Raw genomic sequence first — 19234 nt, forward strand, 5'->3', positions numbered from 1 at the left:
TATTTAATGAGTACTTTTAATGAATGATTAATGAAGTTAATCACAGATTTTAAGGGGGCTAAGACCTTAAATAGGGTCTAGCAACACCTTTTTTGAAAGATAATACTGTCTACAGCAATATAGAACCGGAGAGCTTTTGGGAAACGGTGGATGTTTTTTTGGGGGTGCTCTGTGCAGATTAATATCTAAATCTAAAGTTGAAAGCTGCTCTATATAAAGGAGTGAATTCCATGACTAAAAGGTGTCTTTGTGCAAACCCAAGATGTGTGTAGCTTAAGTGCCCTCTAGTGATAGGAAAAGGGTTCGCTGAACTATGAGCTTGTGTCTCTGTGTGTGTGTGTGCACATATGTGTGAGCGTTTCACCCCTGTATCACTCTGTCATGCACCCAGCTGCTAGACGCTCATATTTACAGGCCTCTCTTGCATTAATTTATTTATTTGTTGGGTGTTTATCTCAGAGCGAGCAGTAAAGCTGCTGACTGATGCCTCATCGCTTTCACTGTTTCTCTCCACTCGCCTGCTGCCTCACTGGGCTGTCATCTCCAAGGCCCAGCCGCTCTAGTCGCGGTAATAAGAAACCCATCCATGTAGAATTACTCCACAGCCCTGCAGATTATTTTCCCTTAGTGACAGAGAAAAGATAGAAACAACAAAAAAGGCAATTTACAGCTTGCTGGAAAGAGTCATAACTTACCTGTGAGGCCTCTCTCCTTGAAACAGCATTTTTTCCCCATCACTTAAAACATCTGTGCCGTGAAGTAGCGACAGGTTAAAGCTGATTGTGGGCTGTGCTGTTTATTAGGTGTGTGCAAAACACAAGCTAACAATAAGGAACCTGCCACTCTGGATGGGAAGAATCGTAGGAGATGTTGGGTATAAACCCGGAACCGTTTGCATGTTTTAGCGGGAGATCATTTGTAAGTCTTTGTCGTACACATCTGGGCACACACACAGACGTTTATGAGCCTTTAATACAGTGAGAACCACTTTAAATGTTCTTAAAAGTCCGTTTTTTTACATGTTTTACTATAACGACAGTTGCTTGGCCTTCGCATGTACAGCCATACACACAAACAGAGGAAGATAGATTAGCGGTTTTCTCAATTGCTAAGAAACATATAGCACATTCTATAAGAAATGACATTTATTTATTACAACAAATATATTGTATTAATGTTATTATTAAACATTATATATTGTAATAATTATAATTTTATATGATTATATATCATTTATATATAATCATATATATTTTTAAACTTTGAAACAGTGCTACTGTAATCTTCATAAATTGCAGTGAGTGTAGCGATAAAAAATAATCCAATCTAATTTTTCAAACATTTACTGAATGTACAATTTTGGTTTTGTGTTTACAATATTATTTGAGGAATACATACAATACATACACGACATGCTGCTGTGAGTAAGAAAGACTTGCTGCTGCTGTACAATATAGCATACGTGAATTACCCATAGCAGATCTATACAGGTGGAGCTGGGGAAGGTGGAGGGTTTTTGAAAGCGTGCTGCAACTACTACAGCAAATGCTGACCAAGTATTTCAAGCTCATTGGCTGCTGATACAGTAGGAACCAATCAGCTGTGCCATGTAGAGAATAATGTGATTGCAAGCATATTTAGTTAAGGACCTGCGCCATCTAGAGTTTCATGACAGAACTTTGTATCTTAAGTCAGGGGGGTTTAAACTAGGGTCTGCTGAAAATTTCAGAGATTTCAGAGAGACCATTATTTATTGTGAAAAGCACTGTACAAAAATGAATTATTAACAATGAATTAATAATAATATTTTTCAGATAATGTTTTAATCATTTCTCTTGGCTTTAGTCAAATGACAACATCAATGCGTCTGAAAATATAAACTGCCTTTATATTTTAGGAAGAGGATCATATTTCACATAGTCCTTGGCATTAAAAAGTTTTTTTTTTTTTGTTTTTGTTTTTTTTAAACTGGTTTAAGATGTTAGTCTAGATTAGATTTGATTTTAGAGGCTAAACAATTGAGGGAAAAACTGTACATGCTGTGACTTTTAAAAGGTTATTAGAACTGGGAGGGTGTGTGTTAGTTTGTGTGTGGCACGTGAGGGTTGAGGGTGTCAGCCTCCAGTAGTGGAAGGGTATTTGCCGTGGCATGTAGTGCAAAGATTGGGGGCAAAGAGGTTACCAGAATGTGACATGCCACTTTTTACAGGCCGGTTGGCAGGTCTATGGAGCGTGCAAATTATCAGCAGAGACCTTTACAGACATGACTTCACTCCTCGGTAAAAAACGAAAACAATGACAACGTTATAATTACCTGCAAAGGAATTAATTCACCTTTCCCAACCCCACTAAACAAACACGCACCCATACACACATTCATAATGTACTCCTAATGTTGACAGTGGCACCACCTGGATAGAGATCTCACCATTTACCATAATGCTGCATTCATGACAAAAGACATTGAAAGATCCTTCAGTCAAATGGCTCAGTTTCTCACATTTTTGCTTCACCTTTGTCTCATTATAGAATACTGAGCATATCAGGAATATTGAGCAGCCGCACTGAGGGAATAATTTAGCACATTTAATGATTTATCACCACCTGTAATGTCACACAAAACTGAAGAAATTTATGATGGATGCCTGACTCGGTCGTTGTTAACCTGTAACCGATTTTTATCATCGTCACAGAATCCCCCAGGCATTATAAGCTGGTTAATGCCTGTGGCGCCAAGGTGTCTCTGTACGAAACTGCTGCAGGTGGTTATGACGATTTATGAATTTAGATTGACAACATAGAGTGTGGTTTGAAATGACCTTTTAGTGAGACAAGCCGTATATGAATGTGTGTACTATAGCACTATAAGGTGTTATGTACCCCCACAACCTCATCATCTACGCCAAATTTCGTGTTACTTTAAACTCATATAATACTTAGCATTTTAACTGTTTTTAAGATTTTGAACTTGTGAAAATAAACGATAAAAATTTGAAAAATAAAAATTATCTATACATGTATCCTTAAGGCCCGTTCACACCAAGAAAGATAACGATAACTATATTTGCGTCCACACTAACGAACGATAACGGTCTGTTTATTCAAAACTCGTGCGCTGTAGTTTCTAAGTTTGTACAACATGTTTTTGCTGTTCTTGTTGCATTTACACATTTTTAACCAGCAGATGTCCTCAGCATGCTATGTTTCAAGTGAATAGCTAGTGTAATCGATCTAATCTAACAGTGAACTTAGCTGACGAAGTCAATATAGTGGAATAAAAAGCACTGGATACCTGAGCTAGGCCTAATTTTTATGTTACACTCCCAGTTCTACACTTGCTAGCCTGTCATAATGATCTCGTTGTTAATACTTCTCACCATTTATTCCGATAGTATTACTGATTGTTTTCCATATATCCATTTTCTTTAAAATATCCTTGAAATGGAGGTTTGACTTGTCAAACAGTGGTGGCTTTTTCTGGACCTCGGCGATTAACTTTTCCACAATGTCGTCTGACATTTTAAAAATTAAAATGGATTCTGATTGGCTCTCAGTGTTTTATCAGTCAACAGCTGGAAAAAAAATCATTCTGAAAGTGATCCCAACTTTATTCTTTCTCTATATCGTTATCGTTATAGCTGGTGTGAGATATTCTTTTATATTTAGAACGATTTTTAGAACTATATCTTTATTGTTATCTTTATATTTATCGATCTTGGTGTGAACGGGCCTTTAGAGTTTGAGTTTTTTGAAAATAAATATAATAAATAGGAATATTTGTATGAATACATAATATACCTACTTAATGTAGATTGTATAATAATGTACATTAATTTATCAATGTTTTGTATATTATTTAAATTATATTATATATTTTTTATTTATATCGTTTCCTATCAAAATCTTTCCAAGTACTTCTGATTACGAATCACTGAACTCTACAGGACATTCCAAACTGTTGATAACGATTGTCAGTTTAACGAAAGATATTTACTTTTGCTAGTAATCTCACTTAGTAACCGCAATCATTGTCATTTATCTCCAACCAAACAACTTAATTGATGAGGGATAATGGAATGCTTTTTGTCCAAGTCTTGCTGTTCCAATTTCATTTGAAAAAGTGGGAGAGAAGTTCTGATGACACACCATCGTTAGTGTCGAAAACAGGTGAGCGCCGAGTGAGTCTGGGATCTCGTTCAACACCCAGCTGGATGCTTTGATGGAGCGAGCTCACTCTGTGACTTTCAAATCACTTTGTACGGATGTCTCAGAGCTCATCGTCCTAAGAACTTCAGAAAATGTTGAATAAAGTTTGTTTTGTTGAGTTTAGCAGACATCTGTGGTACAGACATGCTTTGGCTGGTGTGTGCTATCCGTGCTGGAATCCATTTTAGTTTTCTTTTTCTGAAGATATTTGTCATGGCATAATCAAAGTGTGCTTGGGGATTGATTAGAATTACAGTAGAGAGACTGTGTCATCTAATGGATGAAATTGCACTCTTTTTAGTTGTATGCGTCATATGTGAGAGGAAGACGGTTATTGTGCCCTCATGTGTTCATATGTAATATGCTGTACATAGTAAACCCATCAGTTTGGCTTGTTTATTTTTAAAACTGCACTATTTTCAACCACTAGCACTGGTCAGAAAAACTATTAGTTTGTTGTTCAGTGATTAACTTTCTATATACCTAATTTTGGTATCTACCAGCAAGGGCTAACTTCTCATGTTAACCAGCCAAAACTTGTCAACCTGGTTAGGGTAACTGATCATTTCTCTCAAACATTCTATATAGGAATGTTGTTTCAGGACCAACAAAGGATTATCCAAAAACATAAATCACGTCTCTGTGAAAATTTCCCATGACATAATCAAAGCTGTGCTTGGGGATTGATTAGAATTATGATTGCATTTAAGGGTGTGGTGTTTGATCGAAACAACATGTTAAGGTTAAAGCTTAGCTTTAAGGTAAAGATTAGTATAAGGCTTAGTGCTAGACACCTAAAATGGGGAATGTTTCAGAGAGACATTCACAATAATCTTGCCTCTGCCCTTTACCGTCTGACAGGTTAACAAGTCTTCTACTTCTCGTCATCAATGAAGGGAGAGAGAAGGAGCGTGAGAGAGAAAAACCGCGCCGTGTTATGGCGACTGTGCCATTTTCTTTTGTCCTTTAGGCTACAGACGGCTACTGAGAGAGCTGTTATCCCTGGGCTAAGCTATAAAAGTCCCACTCAATCAAGCACCACCCTTCAATGTCAGACGCTTCGGTTTGGACCCAGCGAGCTTAAATGTTGCAGTGCTGTCTTGAGAATAGGTCGTACATATAAAGTGATCCAGCACAAGCACAATGTCAGATCAGGCAGCTCAGTGGATGCAGCTGCCTTAAACATCAGTCGTAGCCTGTTGATCCTCAAGTTAACTGCCAATGACTGACATGAGATCAGCCGAACAATAGCTTGATTGGCAGAAGTGCAGTAAAGAGAAGGGCTTTTTCTGAATACCAAATAATAGCATTTCAAACATCATAGCATTATCTTGTTGTGTGACTTTTCTATTAAAAAAAATCTTGACTGTATTTAAATTACTGAGTTTTTTAAAATGTGAGTACCTAATAGCTAACAGTTTCAAAGTTGCTTTCTCACTGCAGTGCTCTTAATGCCTCATTAACTCTTCCTAATTTTTATGTGTAGCATGTCTGCAGCAGTGATAAATTAAGATTTTAATTACTTACTAATAGAAACACTCAAACGGACAGTTCACCCAAAAATAAAACTCTGTCATCATTTACTCATCATTTACCCATCTAAACCATCAGCCAAGAAGTATAAAACAATGATCTGACTAAAAACAGACAACTGATGACAACATCTTTCCAAACACTGAAACCAAAAATGAAATTTCTGTCATTGTTTACTCTCACTTATATTGTTCCAAACCTGTATGACTGACTTTCTTCTGTGGTACATAAATCTCAAAAAATGTCTCATTTGTCCGTACAATCACATGCTTTTTGGACCCCATTGACTTTCATTGTATGGACAAAATAACGCTTTTCAAAAAGAAAGAAAGTCATACAGGTTTGGAACAACACGAGTGAGAGTAAACAATGACAGAAATTTCATTTTGGCTTTCGAGTGTTTGGAAAGATGTTGTCATCAGTTGTCTGTTTTCAGTCAGATCGTTGTTTTATACTTTTTGGCTGATGGGCTTAGATGGATTCGGTGCTTTCCAGTGTGAGTTAAGAAACTTCTAATGGTCATGAAGGAATGGATATGGTTCTCTCTCGCTCTCTATCTGTGGAGTAGATTGTCTTAAGAGGTCATCAGATACGGCAGTGTTCTGGTCTTTGAGAGCTTTATGGCATGAAATGGATTTGATTGTGTGGGTGCAGACGGATCCGGCCTGTGGCCAATCCAGCCACTGAACCTCTGCATTGCTCTTAAAGCCAATACTTCATACCAGAGTGCTTATCTCAGCCCTTTAGCACCACTGCCCATGGTCATCTCCTTCCTATTAACACTACAACAGGGCCGTCTCTGATGGGAAAATGGCAGCGAGTGGTCTGCCAAGTTACATCGCGTGTACTGCAGACTGTCTAGATGCATGTGTGTGTGTGACACGTTGATGTATTTGATTAAGATGCACTTGAAGCGTTGAAGCACTTATGAAGCATTATTAAAATTTCCTGCTCGGATTTCTGCCAGATGAAATTCCAAAGCCTGAGTTTGTCCTCTACGGCAGTTAACTTAAGTCTCGCCCTACAGAGGCCGGACAAAAGGTCCTTACTGGGAGTTTGAGCAGCGGGGAGACAATGCCTGCGTGCTTTATGTGCTCTTGTTTACCGTTTTAATTAGCATTGTTAATTGGCACTTTGTGACACCCTGGTGACAGGCCTGTCACTCCACTGTATTGATGCCACTCTTGTCCCTAATTTGTCTGCTTGTTAACACACGGCCGGCTCCAGACCAGGGTGCCTTGTTCCTTGTCATTGGGCCATCATTGTCCGTTTGTCTGTGTGAGAGCGTTTGCGTGCAGATACACAATCCGGTAAACAAATTATTTGTCAGGCCATGGAAACGTCCATCTCCGTCTCATCTCATCAGCCCCTTGGAGACCCGTCCTTGAGTCGCAACAAAGACGACAATCGATCCAAACATCCGAGCGTTTGCCGATGACATTAAAAACCTTACACGCCCCAATGACATGGACTGCTTAACCCATTTAAGCCCACAGGAAACTGAAGTCACAGAAGGCTCTATAGCTCAATCTGTGAATACTTTTTGGTGACTTTAGGAAGAGCTTTTGAAGAGATGCTTGATAATGTGTCATGCATGCAACATTGAGTGAAACTAATCTCAATGTATACATAGGTTTCTGATGGAATTTCTATGAAGACTTTATTGAATTAGCTGTATTTTAATCAGCTTTACTTGAAAAACAGAGTTTAAAACTGCACAATATGTTGCACAGTATGAACACATATCTGGGAAAAATGTGGGCATATTAATATGTTAACTGAAACCGCCAGACTTTTGCAACATGGTGTGAAGAGCCCTGCTGAGATTTTAGACTTTAAAGCCTTTTATTCATGCATATAGTACAATTTTTAAAAAGACTCAAATAAAACTGCTTTATATTTACTTGTGCAGATGACAAAAACATACAAAAATATGGCAGAGGTTATCAAATTTAGGGGGAGATTTCTTATTTATGGTATCAAATGTTTTTAGCATATTTTTAATAGATGTATGTTACTCCAAGATATAAAATATGCAGCTTCTCTTAAAATATTATGTGAAATGTAGGCTAAAACACAAAGACACAAAGGTGAACTCAGCCAGCTGCTGCAAAAGGTGAATACGCAGAAGAATCACTGACTGAGTGCCCTAAAACAGCTGCTACTTATTTGTGCAGGATCCAGTGCTCTTGATTGTATTAAGGCCAAATATGTTCCACGTTGGATTAGATTAGATTCGATTAGTAAAATGCATTTTTATATATATATATATATATATATATATATATATATATATATATATATGTCAAAATATAAACCAAATATAAGCCAAATATAAATTTTGGTTTATATATAAACCAAAATGTATTCAGACACCTTGAACATTTCATTCATTAATACAGTTTATTCACTATAGTTTAAAAAGAAATTGTAATAAAATATGACAACATCTCAGAGTTAAACTGTGTCAGAAAAAAATTTATCTTAATTATGTCAGATAACACTTAAGCAAAATATAGTCAGGTCAAAGTGTCTGAATAATTTTTGGGGTATAATATGTTAGTTTACTTTATTTTGCCATCCTCACTTACATAAATGAACTATAGTGTCCTACACCCACTAGTAAAAAAAAAAAAAAAAAAAAAAAAAATTATATCTAGTGTCTGAATAATTTTTGGTTTGACTCTCTCTCTCTCTCTATATATATATATATATATATTAGTGGTGTCAAATGATTAATTGCGATTAATCGCATCCAAAGTAAAAGTTTGTTTACATAATATACATGTGTGTAATGTGTATTTTTATTATGTATATATAAATACACATACATGTATATATTTAAGAAATATTTACAATGATTAATCGCAATTAATCGTGATTAATCACATTCAAAATAAAAGTTTGTGTTTACATAATATATGTGTGTACTGTGTATAATTATTATGTATATTATGTATACACACACATGCATGTATATATTTAAGAAAAAATGTTTCTATTTATATAGAAAATATTATATTTATATATAATATAAATTATATAAATATACGGTATATACAGTCAAATATTTTTAAATATATACATGTATGTGTGTGTATTTATATATACATAATAATTATACACAGTACACACACATATATTATGTAAATAAACTTTTATTTTGGATGCGATTAATCGCTTGACGGCACTAAATATTAGTGCTGTCTAATGATTAATCGCGATTAATATATAGTAAAATACTTGGGAATGTAAGTAATGCGTAAGTAATTAAGAGAGTTTTTTTTTTTTTTTTTTTTACATAAAATGACTGCGAACACCTGGTTTAGGGTTATTTTCATTACTGTTTACTTCTAAACAAAATTCCTCCCATTTATTAGAGTTCCTCTCACATCAGTGATTAACTGTGAAGCGTAATTCTGCCTCGTGATGTTTGCAGTCTGGCTTCTGTTTTGCGATCGTGACCACCTCACCACGCAGGATACCTAACCTTCATGTCTCATTATTATGCAACAGCTCTTGTCTACTGTCCAGGTGGAACGGTGGATTTTCTGGAAAATTCTGGCCCTCCACAGGCCACATCCCACGTTCTGGCAGTACCTTGCATTTCCCCCTGCTTCCAGGTTGTTCTAGGCATTCTGGTTGCTGCTGGGCAGTGGCCAACAGCCAATCAGAGCGCGGGAGAGTCCCGCTCACAGCTGTGATGCTGATGAAGCCTTCTCCTCTTCCTCATCAGACCTTCCATCACATATTTCCTGTTATAAATGGGTATGATGTGACATCACAAGTGGAGAGGCCATCTGCACACTGCAGGGTCCCGGGCTATTTCTGTCAGGGCTCCACGTACGCACACACACACGCTGGCTGGAAGAGTTTCTGTTTATAGAGGGGAAGGATGAAACTTTTCACGAGGTCAAAGCAAAGATGTCATGGGTGAGAGAGATTTGAGGAGGCTTTGGTGTAGTGACTAATACTATTGTCAGACTTGATAACATTAAAGTCTAGCGTTTCTCAACTGGTAGGTCGTAAACCAAAAATGGGTTTCTGGTCTGTTCTGATAAGTTTTAAAACAACGCTGTTTAAAAAAAAAAAAAATCATTATTATTATTATTATTATTATTATTATTATTTATTGTTATTATTTTTGTTATTATTATAATTTTATATAATACTCAGCAAAATTAAACAAGCTTGTTTATTTTAAAAATGATACAATAATATTATGATGCAATTTTTAAAATAGAACAATAATACTACTACTAATAATAATAATAAAGGTAATATTATGAGTTATGTTTATTGCTAAAAAGTATTATTAAAAGTAATTCATTTTATAATAATGATAATAACAAAATAATAATTTAATAAATAACAATAAAATAACTAAATAAATTATAACAAAGTAATAAACAAAAAAATATTATTAAGAGAAAATTCAAGAAAAATGTTGAAATATTGAAAATTATAATAATAATTCATTAATAAATAATTTAGATAATACTGTGCAAAATTAAAGAAAAATAATGACATATCTTATTATTATTATTATTATTATTATTATTATTATATTTTCCAATATTTCAACATTTTTCTTGAATTTTCTCTTAATAATATTATTTGAATTATTGAATGTTATTTATTATTTTAATACATTTTCTTCGTAATCTTTTATGCTTTTTCTTAATCAATACGGTGCACTTTAGAAACATAACAGAAATGCCATGTCATGCCATGTCATCCTTTCAAAGTGAACCGTGCCATCTTCCCTGCCCGGCATCCAAAAATAGCCGTTGTTTTTGGAGGCTGCAGTGTTTGCAGCCCTGGCCAGATGGGGTGTGAAGACAGGGGCTAGAGTCATGGAGAGAGTTCCCATCAGCCCGCTGGGTGAGGGATGGAACCCAGAATGACTCCATACACTGCAGTGGCTGTCAAGGCCACCGAGAGCAGGGGGTGATGAGCAAACGGCTGGATCAGAGAGCCCAAATGGAAGGTTTAAACACAGACGCTTTGACCTCTCTGCTAATCAAGGTCATGTTGAGTGCCTGTTTATTTCACTGACAAATGTTCATAATATATTTGGCGATTGATGCGGTTATGAATAACACAGTAGTGCATACGTAAATCAGAGTCAAATATGGATTGAATTGTCATTTAGGGTGTGAATATGTGCATGTCATTTACATGCACGAGACATGACAGAAAGTCGTTTGGTTGGTGCATTCCCATCAAAGAGGGATTGTTTATGAGTTAACAGCTTGGGATAATAGGATTCCAGCCATGGCCTCGGAATTTATGTGGCCAAGGAGATTTTTGACTGTTGGAAGAAATTGGAAAAATAAAAATAAAAAACGACTGAATCGCTTTGTACCTTGTTTTTCTTCCAGGGCTCTTGTTTCACTCCAACAGCCCTGACAGTCAGACATGTCATCTCAGAACATCGGTAAAAGGCTGACAGCCAATGGTGAAAAATAACACCTCTGTGTTCATTCATCAACAGTGTCCGGCCCCAAAAGAGCAGCCGGTTAACCACAACACACAGCTGGAGAAAACCTTCCTTATCAGTTCATGATGGAACATCTATTCTGAGCCAGTGTCCTACAACACAGAGATCCATCACAGTCCAGTACACACTTAGACTGTATGATCTATATCACAGGATCTTGCTTTCATTTGAAATCTTCAAATGTACAGTTTAAAGGCCTATAAAATGAAAATTGTCATCATTTACTCATGTTGTTCCAAACCTGTATGACTTACTTTCTTCTGTGGAACACAAATATAGATATTTAAAATTGTGTATATATATATATATATATATATATATAATAGAGGCTTGGAGCTTTCAAGCTTAAAAAAACATGCAAAAGCAAATGTATTTAAATGACTCCAGCACTCCAGCACTGGTCAAAAGTTTGGACACATTACTATTTTTTGTCTTTAAAGGAAGTCTCATGCTCATCAGGCCTGCATTTATTTGATCAAAAATACAGAAAAAAACAGTAATATTGTGAAATATTATTACAATTTAAAATAATGGTTTTCTATTTTAGTATACTTTAAAATATAATTTATTTCTGTGATGCAAAGCTGAATTTTCATCAGCCATTACTCCAGTCTTCAGTGTCACACGATCCTTGATTTGATACTCAGTTATTATCAATGTTGGAAACAGTTGTGCTTAATTTTTTGGGACCTGTGATACTTTTTTCAGGATTCATTGATGAATAAAAAGCTAAAAAGAACAGCATTTTTTCAAAATAGAAATCTTTTCTAACAATATAAGGCTTCACTATCACTTTTTATCAATTTAACACATCCTTTCTGAATAAAAGTATTAATTTCTTTCATAAAAACTTTTGAATAGTGTATATTGTTACAAAAGATTTCTATTTTAATAAATGCTGTTCTTTTTTTTACTTTTTACCCATCAGAGAATCATGAAAAAAGTATCACAGGTTATAAAGACATTAAGCAGCACAACTGTTTTCAACATTGATAATAAATTAGCATATCAGAATGATTTCTGAAGGATCATGTGACACTGAAGACTGGAGTAATGATGCTGAAAATCCAGCTTTGCATCACAGAAATAAATGATTTTAAAGTATATTAAAATACAAAACCATCATTTTAAATTGTAATAATATTTCACAATAATACTGTTTTTCTGTATTTGATAAAATAAACGCAGGCTTGATGAGCATAAGAGACTTCTTTCAAAAACATTAAAAATAGTGTGTCCATACTTTTGACCGGTACTGTATATTTTGTGAGGAACATATACAAGTGGAAGCTATTATATTATTCACTGATAATCTTCAGTGAGATGTTAACCACTATGACTGGATCACAGAGTCAGTGAGTCAAACTCAAGAACCTCATCAGTCCATACGAATCATTCAGACCACTTTTGTGAACAAGGTCTTCCTCAAAACAATGATTCGTTTAATTGGACATCATCACTTTTCATGTATTGCCAAAAAGAAAAAAAGCTAGGAAAGATGTTTGGTTCAGTCTGTTCTTTTATGACCAAGTTACTGTTCTTTTATGGCATCAGAGGAGTCATATGAAGTACTTTTATGAAAGCTCCAGTCTGCATTATTTGTAGTTTCATGGAAAAAATGGCCAGTGCATTCTTTGAAACTTCTCCTTTTGTGTTCCACGGAAGAAAGAAAGTCTTGGTTTGGAACGACATGAAGGGTGAGTAAATGATGACAGAATTTTCATTTGTGGATGAACTATTCCTTTAGGTTAAAAGAAAATGATTTCCGTTTAACGTTCGCCTGGCTTGTGGTTGTTGGAGTTAAACGGCTCCCACTCTTTCAGCTGCATTGTAAGTGCCCTCACAGCTCTTTGATGCAGTGCTTTTGGTAATTGATGTGCTCTGTAACGTGGGCACGGTGGAAAAAAGGCTTGTGGGGGGGTTGTGGAGTAGATGCATGAATTTAAATAAAGCTCTGGCTGTAAGTAACTGCAGGAATGAGATGCATTTTTTTTTCCTTTGGCTGACTTGACTGAGAGGCGTTTGATTTATCCTCACGAGGAGCTGAGCGCTGGCTCGCCTGTCCCGCTTATTTACTCTCCGCATTGCTCTGCTGGGTATTGGCCAGTTATTTACTGCAAATGGTCGCGTTGGTGCGAGATGGGAGAAAATCGGCCTCTTATTTATTTATTTATTTTTCAATTAAAAGTGGCACGTCAGAACAGAGATTTAAAGGTTCCGAGGGATCCGACGTTCTAACCATGCCGGGGCCTAGGAGGCATTCCAATATTGCTTTGTTGTCGACTGTCTCTTTAGGAATACAGAGACAGGCTGCTGGAGTGGGCTCAAGGTATTTGACTCTAAAATGCCAGCACAGTGTTTACCAGTGACTATAAAACAGTCAAAAGACCAATATCTATGCGTATGAAGGTCACTTTATATTTCAGTTTTATAAGCAAAAAAAACAACTTAATAATCTGTGTAAAGTGTTCTGGAGGGCCCCTTAATTTCCTCTCACAGACATGAAGCTGGGTAGAAACGTGGCCCGGACTTTCCTGGATTACTACAAGCTGAACAACCTGATAGATGAAAGCAAGCACACAGGACACATTAACAGGTCCATAATGCAATTGCATGTTTCATTGCCTCAATTACGGCACCGACCTTTTGTTTGTTTTCCATATCCTTATGATTCATTCATAAGTTATGTATAAGATTGCATAGATGTTGAGTTTTACTACAGTCCTACTATAAGACACACTTTGCATAAGCTAAGCCAGTTTTTTCTTTTTATTACTTAAATGAGTCCAATAAGTTTAGTTTTGTTCATATTCATACCACTTGAAACTTTAAGGTGGTGATCAGCTCCTTTTAAATAGCTTCAATTGTTTAATATCAATTATGGCTAACTTTCATGTTTTTGTTAGTGTTCACATTGTCTCTTATGAGAGCTACTAAACTGTTTTGCATCTGAAAATTCTCCTACTTCAGTTTTCTTGTAAAAAAAAAAAAAATAATAATATTTTAATTGTAAGTTTTTATGATTTAATTATTAGCTTTTCATCTCACAAAACCCCTGCAGTTCCCTTACGAACAACCAGGGGTTCCAGCTTTAAATGATCATATAAATGGAATTCACTTGCGAAAAATTTCATTTTAAAACATACATTATACTACATTCACCATGCACACTCCTTCACCATATATGAATGAAAATGATTGTCTCTTACTACAAATACTGTCATATGCTTAATTTTGTGTATGGTTGTCTAGAACAGTGGTTCTCAACTCTGGCAGATCCACTTTCCTGCATAGTTTAGATTAAACTCACCCTGTTAAATAAGGGTTAGGGTTCGTAGAATAAGTTAAAGTGTTAGTTCACCCAAAAATGAAAATTCATGTTGTTCTACACCCGTAAGACCTTTGTTCATCTTCGGAACACAAATTATGATATTTTTGATAAAATCCGATGGCTCAGTGAGGCCTGCATTGCCAGCAAGATAATTATCACTTTCAAATGCCCAGAATGCTACTAAAGACATATTTAAAACAGTTCATGTGACTACAGTGGTTCAACCTTAATATTATGAAGTGACGAGAATACTTTTTGTGCGCCAAAAATAACAAAATAACGACTTTATTCAACAATATCTAGTGATGGGTGATTTTAAAACACTGCTTCATGAAGCTTCGAAGCTTTACGAATCTTTTGTTTCGAATCAGTGGTTCGGAGAGTGTATCAAACTGCCAAATTCACGTGATTTCAGTAAACGAGGCTTTGTTACGTCATAAGTGTTTCAAAATTTCAATGGTTCACAGGACTTTGGCAGTTCGATACGCGCTCCGAACCACTGATTTGAAACAAAAGATTCGTAAAGCTTCGAAGCTTCATGAAGCAGTGTTTTGAAATCACCCATTACTAGATATTGTTGAATAAAGTCGTTATTTTGTTTTTTGGCACACAAAAAGTATTCTCGTCGCTTCATAACATTAAGGTTGAACCACTGTAGTCACATGAACTGTTTTAAATATGTCTTTAGTAGCTTTCTGGGCATTTGAAAGTGTTAATTATCTTGCTTTCAATGAAGGCCTCAGTGAGCCATCAGTTTTAATCAAAAATATCTTAATTTGTGTTCTGAAGATGAACGAAGATCTTATGGGTGTGGAACGACATGAGGGTGAGTAATTAATGACAGAATTTTCATTTTTGGGTAAACTAAAAGCTAAACTAAACTAAAAACTAAAACCCTTTAGCATGTACTTGCAAAGTTACTTATAGTCAGTATGTCAGAATGTCTGTTGTGGGACCATCAAAATAAAGTGTTAGCAGATATTGAACTCTTTCCCACCATTAATGGAATTTTCAAGTGTTAAAGTGTTACCACTTGTTCAGGTGTGAAAAAACTGTCCAAGAGAGTGGACCTCGAGGGCCAGAGTTGAGAACCCATGGTCTAGAACCATCTGATTCTGACAAAACTCCTCTAATAAACATCCTTTATGTCTTTCAGCACTTCTGATGGAACATCAACCAGTCATCAAGGAAACAATCCTGGAAATGGGAAGGTGAAAGGTGACAGAAAGCCCAGGGATTACTAAACACACAGGGAACGGGATACGGTTCCTCAGTCCACTTGCAAATTACAATTTCAGCCCACAGCAATCCACCAGATATTTGTTGTCTAAGATTTTATGTGATGATAGGACTCAACGACTGTGAATAAGTCTTCAGTATTAATTCTCACTTGTGAGATATTGCACAGAGAAAACATCAACTGTAAATTATCCCACTGGCTACATTTATTGCTTTTTCAGTGCTTTGTTGAATACCAACTACTTTCTTTGCCTTGCTTTTGGAGTTGCCTATTATAAGTACAGAAATTGTATTTCGCTCAGCTGTAATCATTCTGATAAAGTGATTACTTTTATGAATTCTTTAATTGTTTAGATAGTCATCTTTTGTTGTTTGTTCAAACCTGAATGCTTGAAAATTGCTTAAATATAAAGCAATTGACCTGTAATGTTTTATTATATTCATGCTTTGTGTTCAGAAATGTGCTTCTAATAAAGTGTTTGATAAAAATTGCTTTCCAGTGTCTTATAAAGTGCTTATATTGAAAACCAGCAGAAGTAATTTTAAAATGCTATTAAAAAACAATGCATTTTTAATCCTCTCATCATAGTCTCAAGGCAATAAGCATCAACATATTTTCTGCTGTTCACTAAAGTACTCTAATACAGAGTCTGTTAAGCCTGTAACACAGTGTTCCCAAACAATGTCTGATCTGTCCACACACAACAAACGCTCACAGCACAGTGTGAGGGGGCTAAAATACAGAATGGCTCAAGCTATCAGTCAAGAAGTGTGAAAAGCAGCATGTATTTTTCAGGCCAGTCATTCGGAATAACTGAGGCAATCAGTCAGAAAAGGCAAAAACAAATGACTTGCATTTTAGATGGTAGAAGAGAAGATGGCGAGAGCTAATGTGAATGAGAAAACACATCCATCTACAGAATCTCGACAAACACACACACACACACACACACACACACACACACACACACACACAGGTAATGGCGCTGTCATACCTAAAAGCCTTTGTGCTTATGGAGAGCCTCACCTCTCCATTGCGCTGTCATTTTAACCAGAGCCTCGAACCATTAGTCCCTTATGCTTGGCTCACCTCCCTGCCACAAACACATCCTAATTGCCCTTAGGCTGCTGTGAATTGTTTGCATTTCCCTTCTTAAACATCGACACGGTCCATTCCTGTGCACAAGTTAACTGGCCTCAGTGATTCTCTGTGAGGTCTGTCTCTCGGCACTAGCAGTGGTATGGTTCACTTCGAGGGCAGATCCTTCATTGGACATCATTATAAGCTGCTTAAAACTGAGACTTAGTGAACTAATGTCACCCACTTTTAGAAATTTCTAATTCTGTTCACCTTACATTTTGAGAAATAGTCATTACTTTTCAAGTAGCTTAATACTGAATGTGTCCTCACTTGTCACTTTGCAGCTGTTTTTAGGACCAAACACTGTTAACGCTGCATTTTCTTACCAAATCTTTAAAAGATTTACTTTTGTCAAAAGTTGGCACAAATCTTGGGCTGACAAATGTTCGTCCTAGTTAAATCTATCTTGTTAAAACTGTTCTTTTTATTTTAATTATTCATTTGATCAATTAATTAATTAATTACAGTTTCAACAAGACAAAACGAGATCTGAACATTTTTTACACATATTTTTCAAAGAGAGTTTCAGACGTCCACTTACAGTAGCCTATGCGTTTTTGGTTTTAACTGAAAAGATACTGTATTAAACATAATATAGTAATAACAAAGTAATACTGTGTGTATTTAACAAACCAATAAAAAAAAATGATATAAAATCATGAAAACTATAAATATATACAAATATATAATACAGCTTCAATTATTGCAAACACAATTGGGTTTTTTCCCGTTCGACCAGCAAACAGAGAAGAACTTCATATAAGATGAACGTTGCATGTCTTTGATATCAGAACATGAGGATCTGATTCCATCAAAGATCTCTACGACCAGTGAAGGTAACTCTGTGGAAACCCAACTCAGACTATGTAAATAATGTTCATGCTCCCTCCAGCCTACCAGAGTACACTGATTTACCCTTATTAGCTGATAATTCTGATTATGTTCAAAGTGGACAAATTTAGCTCTACTCTCTGAGAAAACCTCAGACTGAAATCTACATTGATCAATTGATGTTTTCAGACTGTGGAAAAAAACTAGCAATCAGATGTTTTCAAATCTCATTTGAAACGAGCAGTGTTGGGGGTAACGCGTTACAAGTAACATGCTTTATGTAATCAGATTACTTTTTTGATGTAACGAGTAAAATAAAGCATTACAAGTAACATGCTTTATGTAATCAGATTACTTTTTTGATGTAATGAGTAAAGCATTATAAGTAACATGCATTACATAATCAGATTACTTTTTTGATGTAACGAGTAAAGTAAAGCATTACAAGTAACATGCTTTATGTAATCAGATTACTTTTTTTGATGTAATGAGTAAAGCATTATAAGTAACATGCATTACGTAATCAGATTACTTTTTGATGTAACGAGTAAAGCATTACAAGTAACATGCTTTATGTAATCAGATTACTTTTTTGATGTAACGAGTAAAGTAAAGCATTACAAGTAACATGCTTTATGTAATCAGATTACTTTTTGATGTAACGCTGTAAAGCATTACAAGTAACATGCTTTACGTAATCAGATTACTTTTTTGATGTAACGAGTAAAGTAAAGCATTACAAGTAACATGCTTTACGTAATCAGATTACTTTTTGATGTAACGCTGTAAAGCATTACAAGTAACATGCTTTACGTAATCAGATTACTTTTTTGATGTAACGAGTAAAGTAAAGCATTACAAGTAACATGCTTTATGTAATCAGATTACTTTTTTTGATGTAATGAGTAAAGCATTATAAGTAACATGCATTACGTAATCAGATTACTTTTTTGATGTAACGAGTAAAGCATTATAAGTAACATGCTTTACGTAATCAGATTACTTTTTGATGTAACGCTGTAAAGCATTACAAGTAACATGCTTTACGTAATCAGATTACTTTTTTGATGTAATGAGTAAGGCATTATAAGTAACATGCATTACGTAATCAGATTACTTTTTTGATGTAACGAGTAAAGTAACGCATTACAAGTAACATGCACTACATAATCAGATTACTTTTTGATGTAATGCTGTAAAGTAAAGCATTACAAGAAACATGCTGTCACAAATGCCAGCGAAGATCCCTCGATCGGCCACCGGAGGTCTCACTCTCCCGAGTATTAACTGGACTACAAATCCCAAGCGCCCACATAATTGGCCTGATTACCGCGCACCTGTTTCACGTCAGCCAGCTATTTAAGCCACACACACACACACTCCTTACGAAGTATTGTTTGCCCTCCAACAATTTCTGAGTGTTTATTTCCTGTTTACTGTCTGCCCATGT

At 35.6% G+C, this 19234-nt stretch overlaps 1 protein-coding gene across 1 annotated transcript in view; it reads left to right on the forward strand.

Annotated features, from left to right (window-relative positions):
- The window catches only part of agbl4 (AGBL carboxypeptidase 4), a 359863-nt gene extending 343574 nt beyond the window's left edge, over positions 1 to 16289 (forward strand). The window contains exons 12-13 of the mRNA XM_051904378.1: positions 13742 to 13838; positions 15730 to 16289. Coding sequence (XP_051760338.1) covers positions 13742 to 13838; positions 15730 to 15817 — 185 coding nt within the window. The 3' untranslated portion in view covers positions 15818 to 16289. The remainder of the gene's footprint in view (positions 1 to 13741; positions 13839 to 15729) is intronic.
- Positions 16290 to 19234: the final 2945 nt, after the last annotated feature.

The sequence above is a fragment of the Ctenopharyngodon idella genome, chromosome 8, assembly GCF_019924925.1.
Source record: "Ctenopharyngodon idella isolate HZGC_01 chromosome 8, HZGC01, whole genome shotgun sequence".
In the NCBI taxonomy this organism is placed as follows: domain Eukaryota; kingdom Metazoa; phylum Chordata; class Actinopteri; order Cypriniformes; family Xenocyprididae; genus Ctenopharyngodon; species Ctenopharyngodon idella.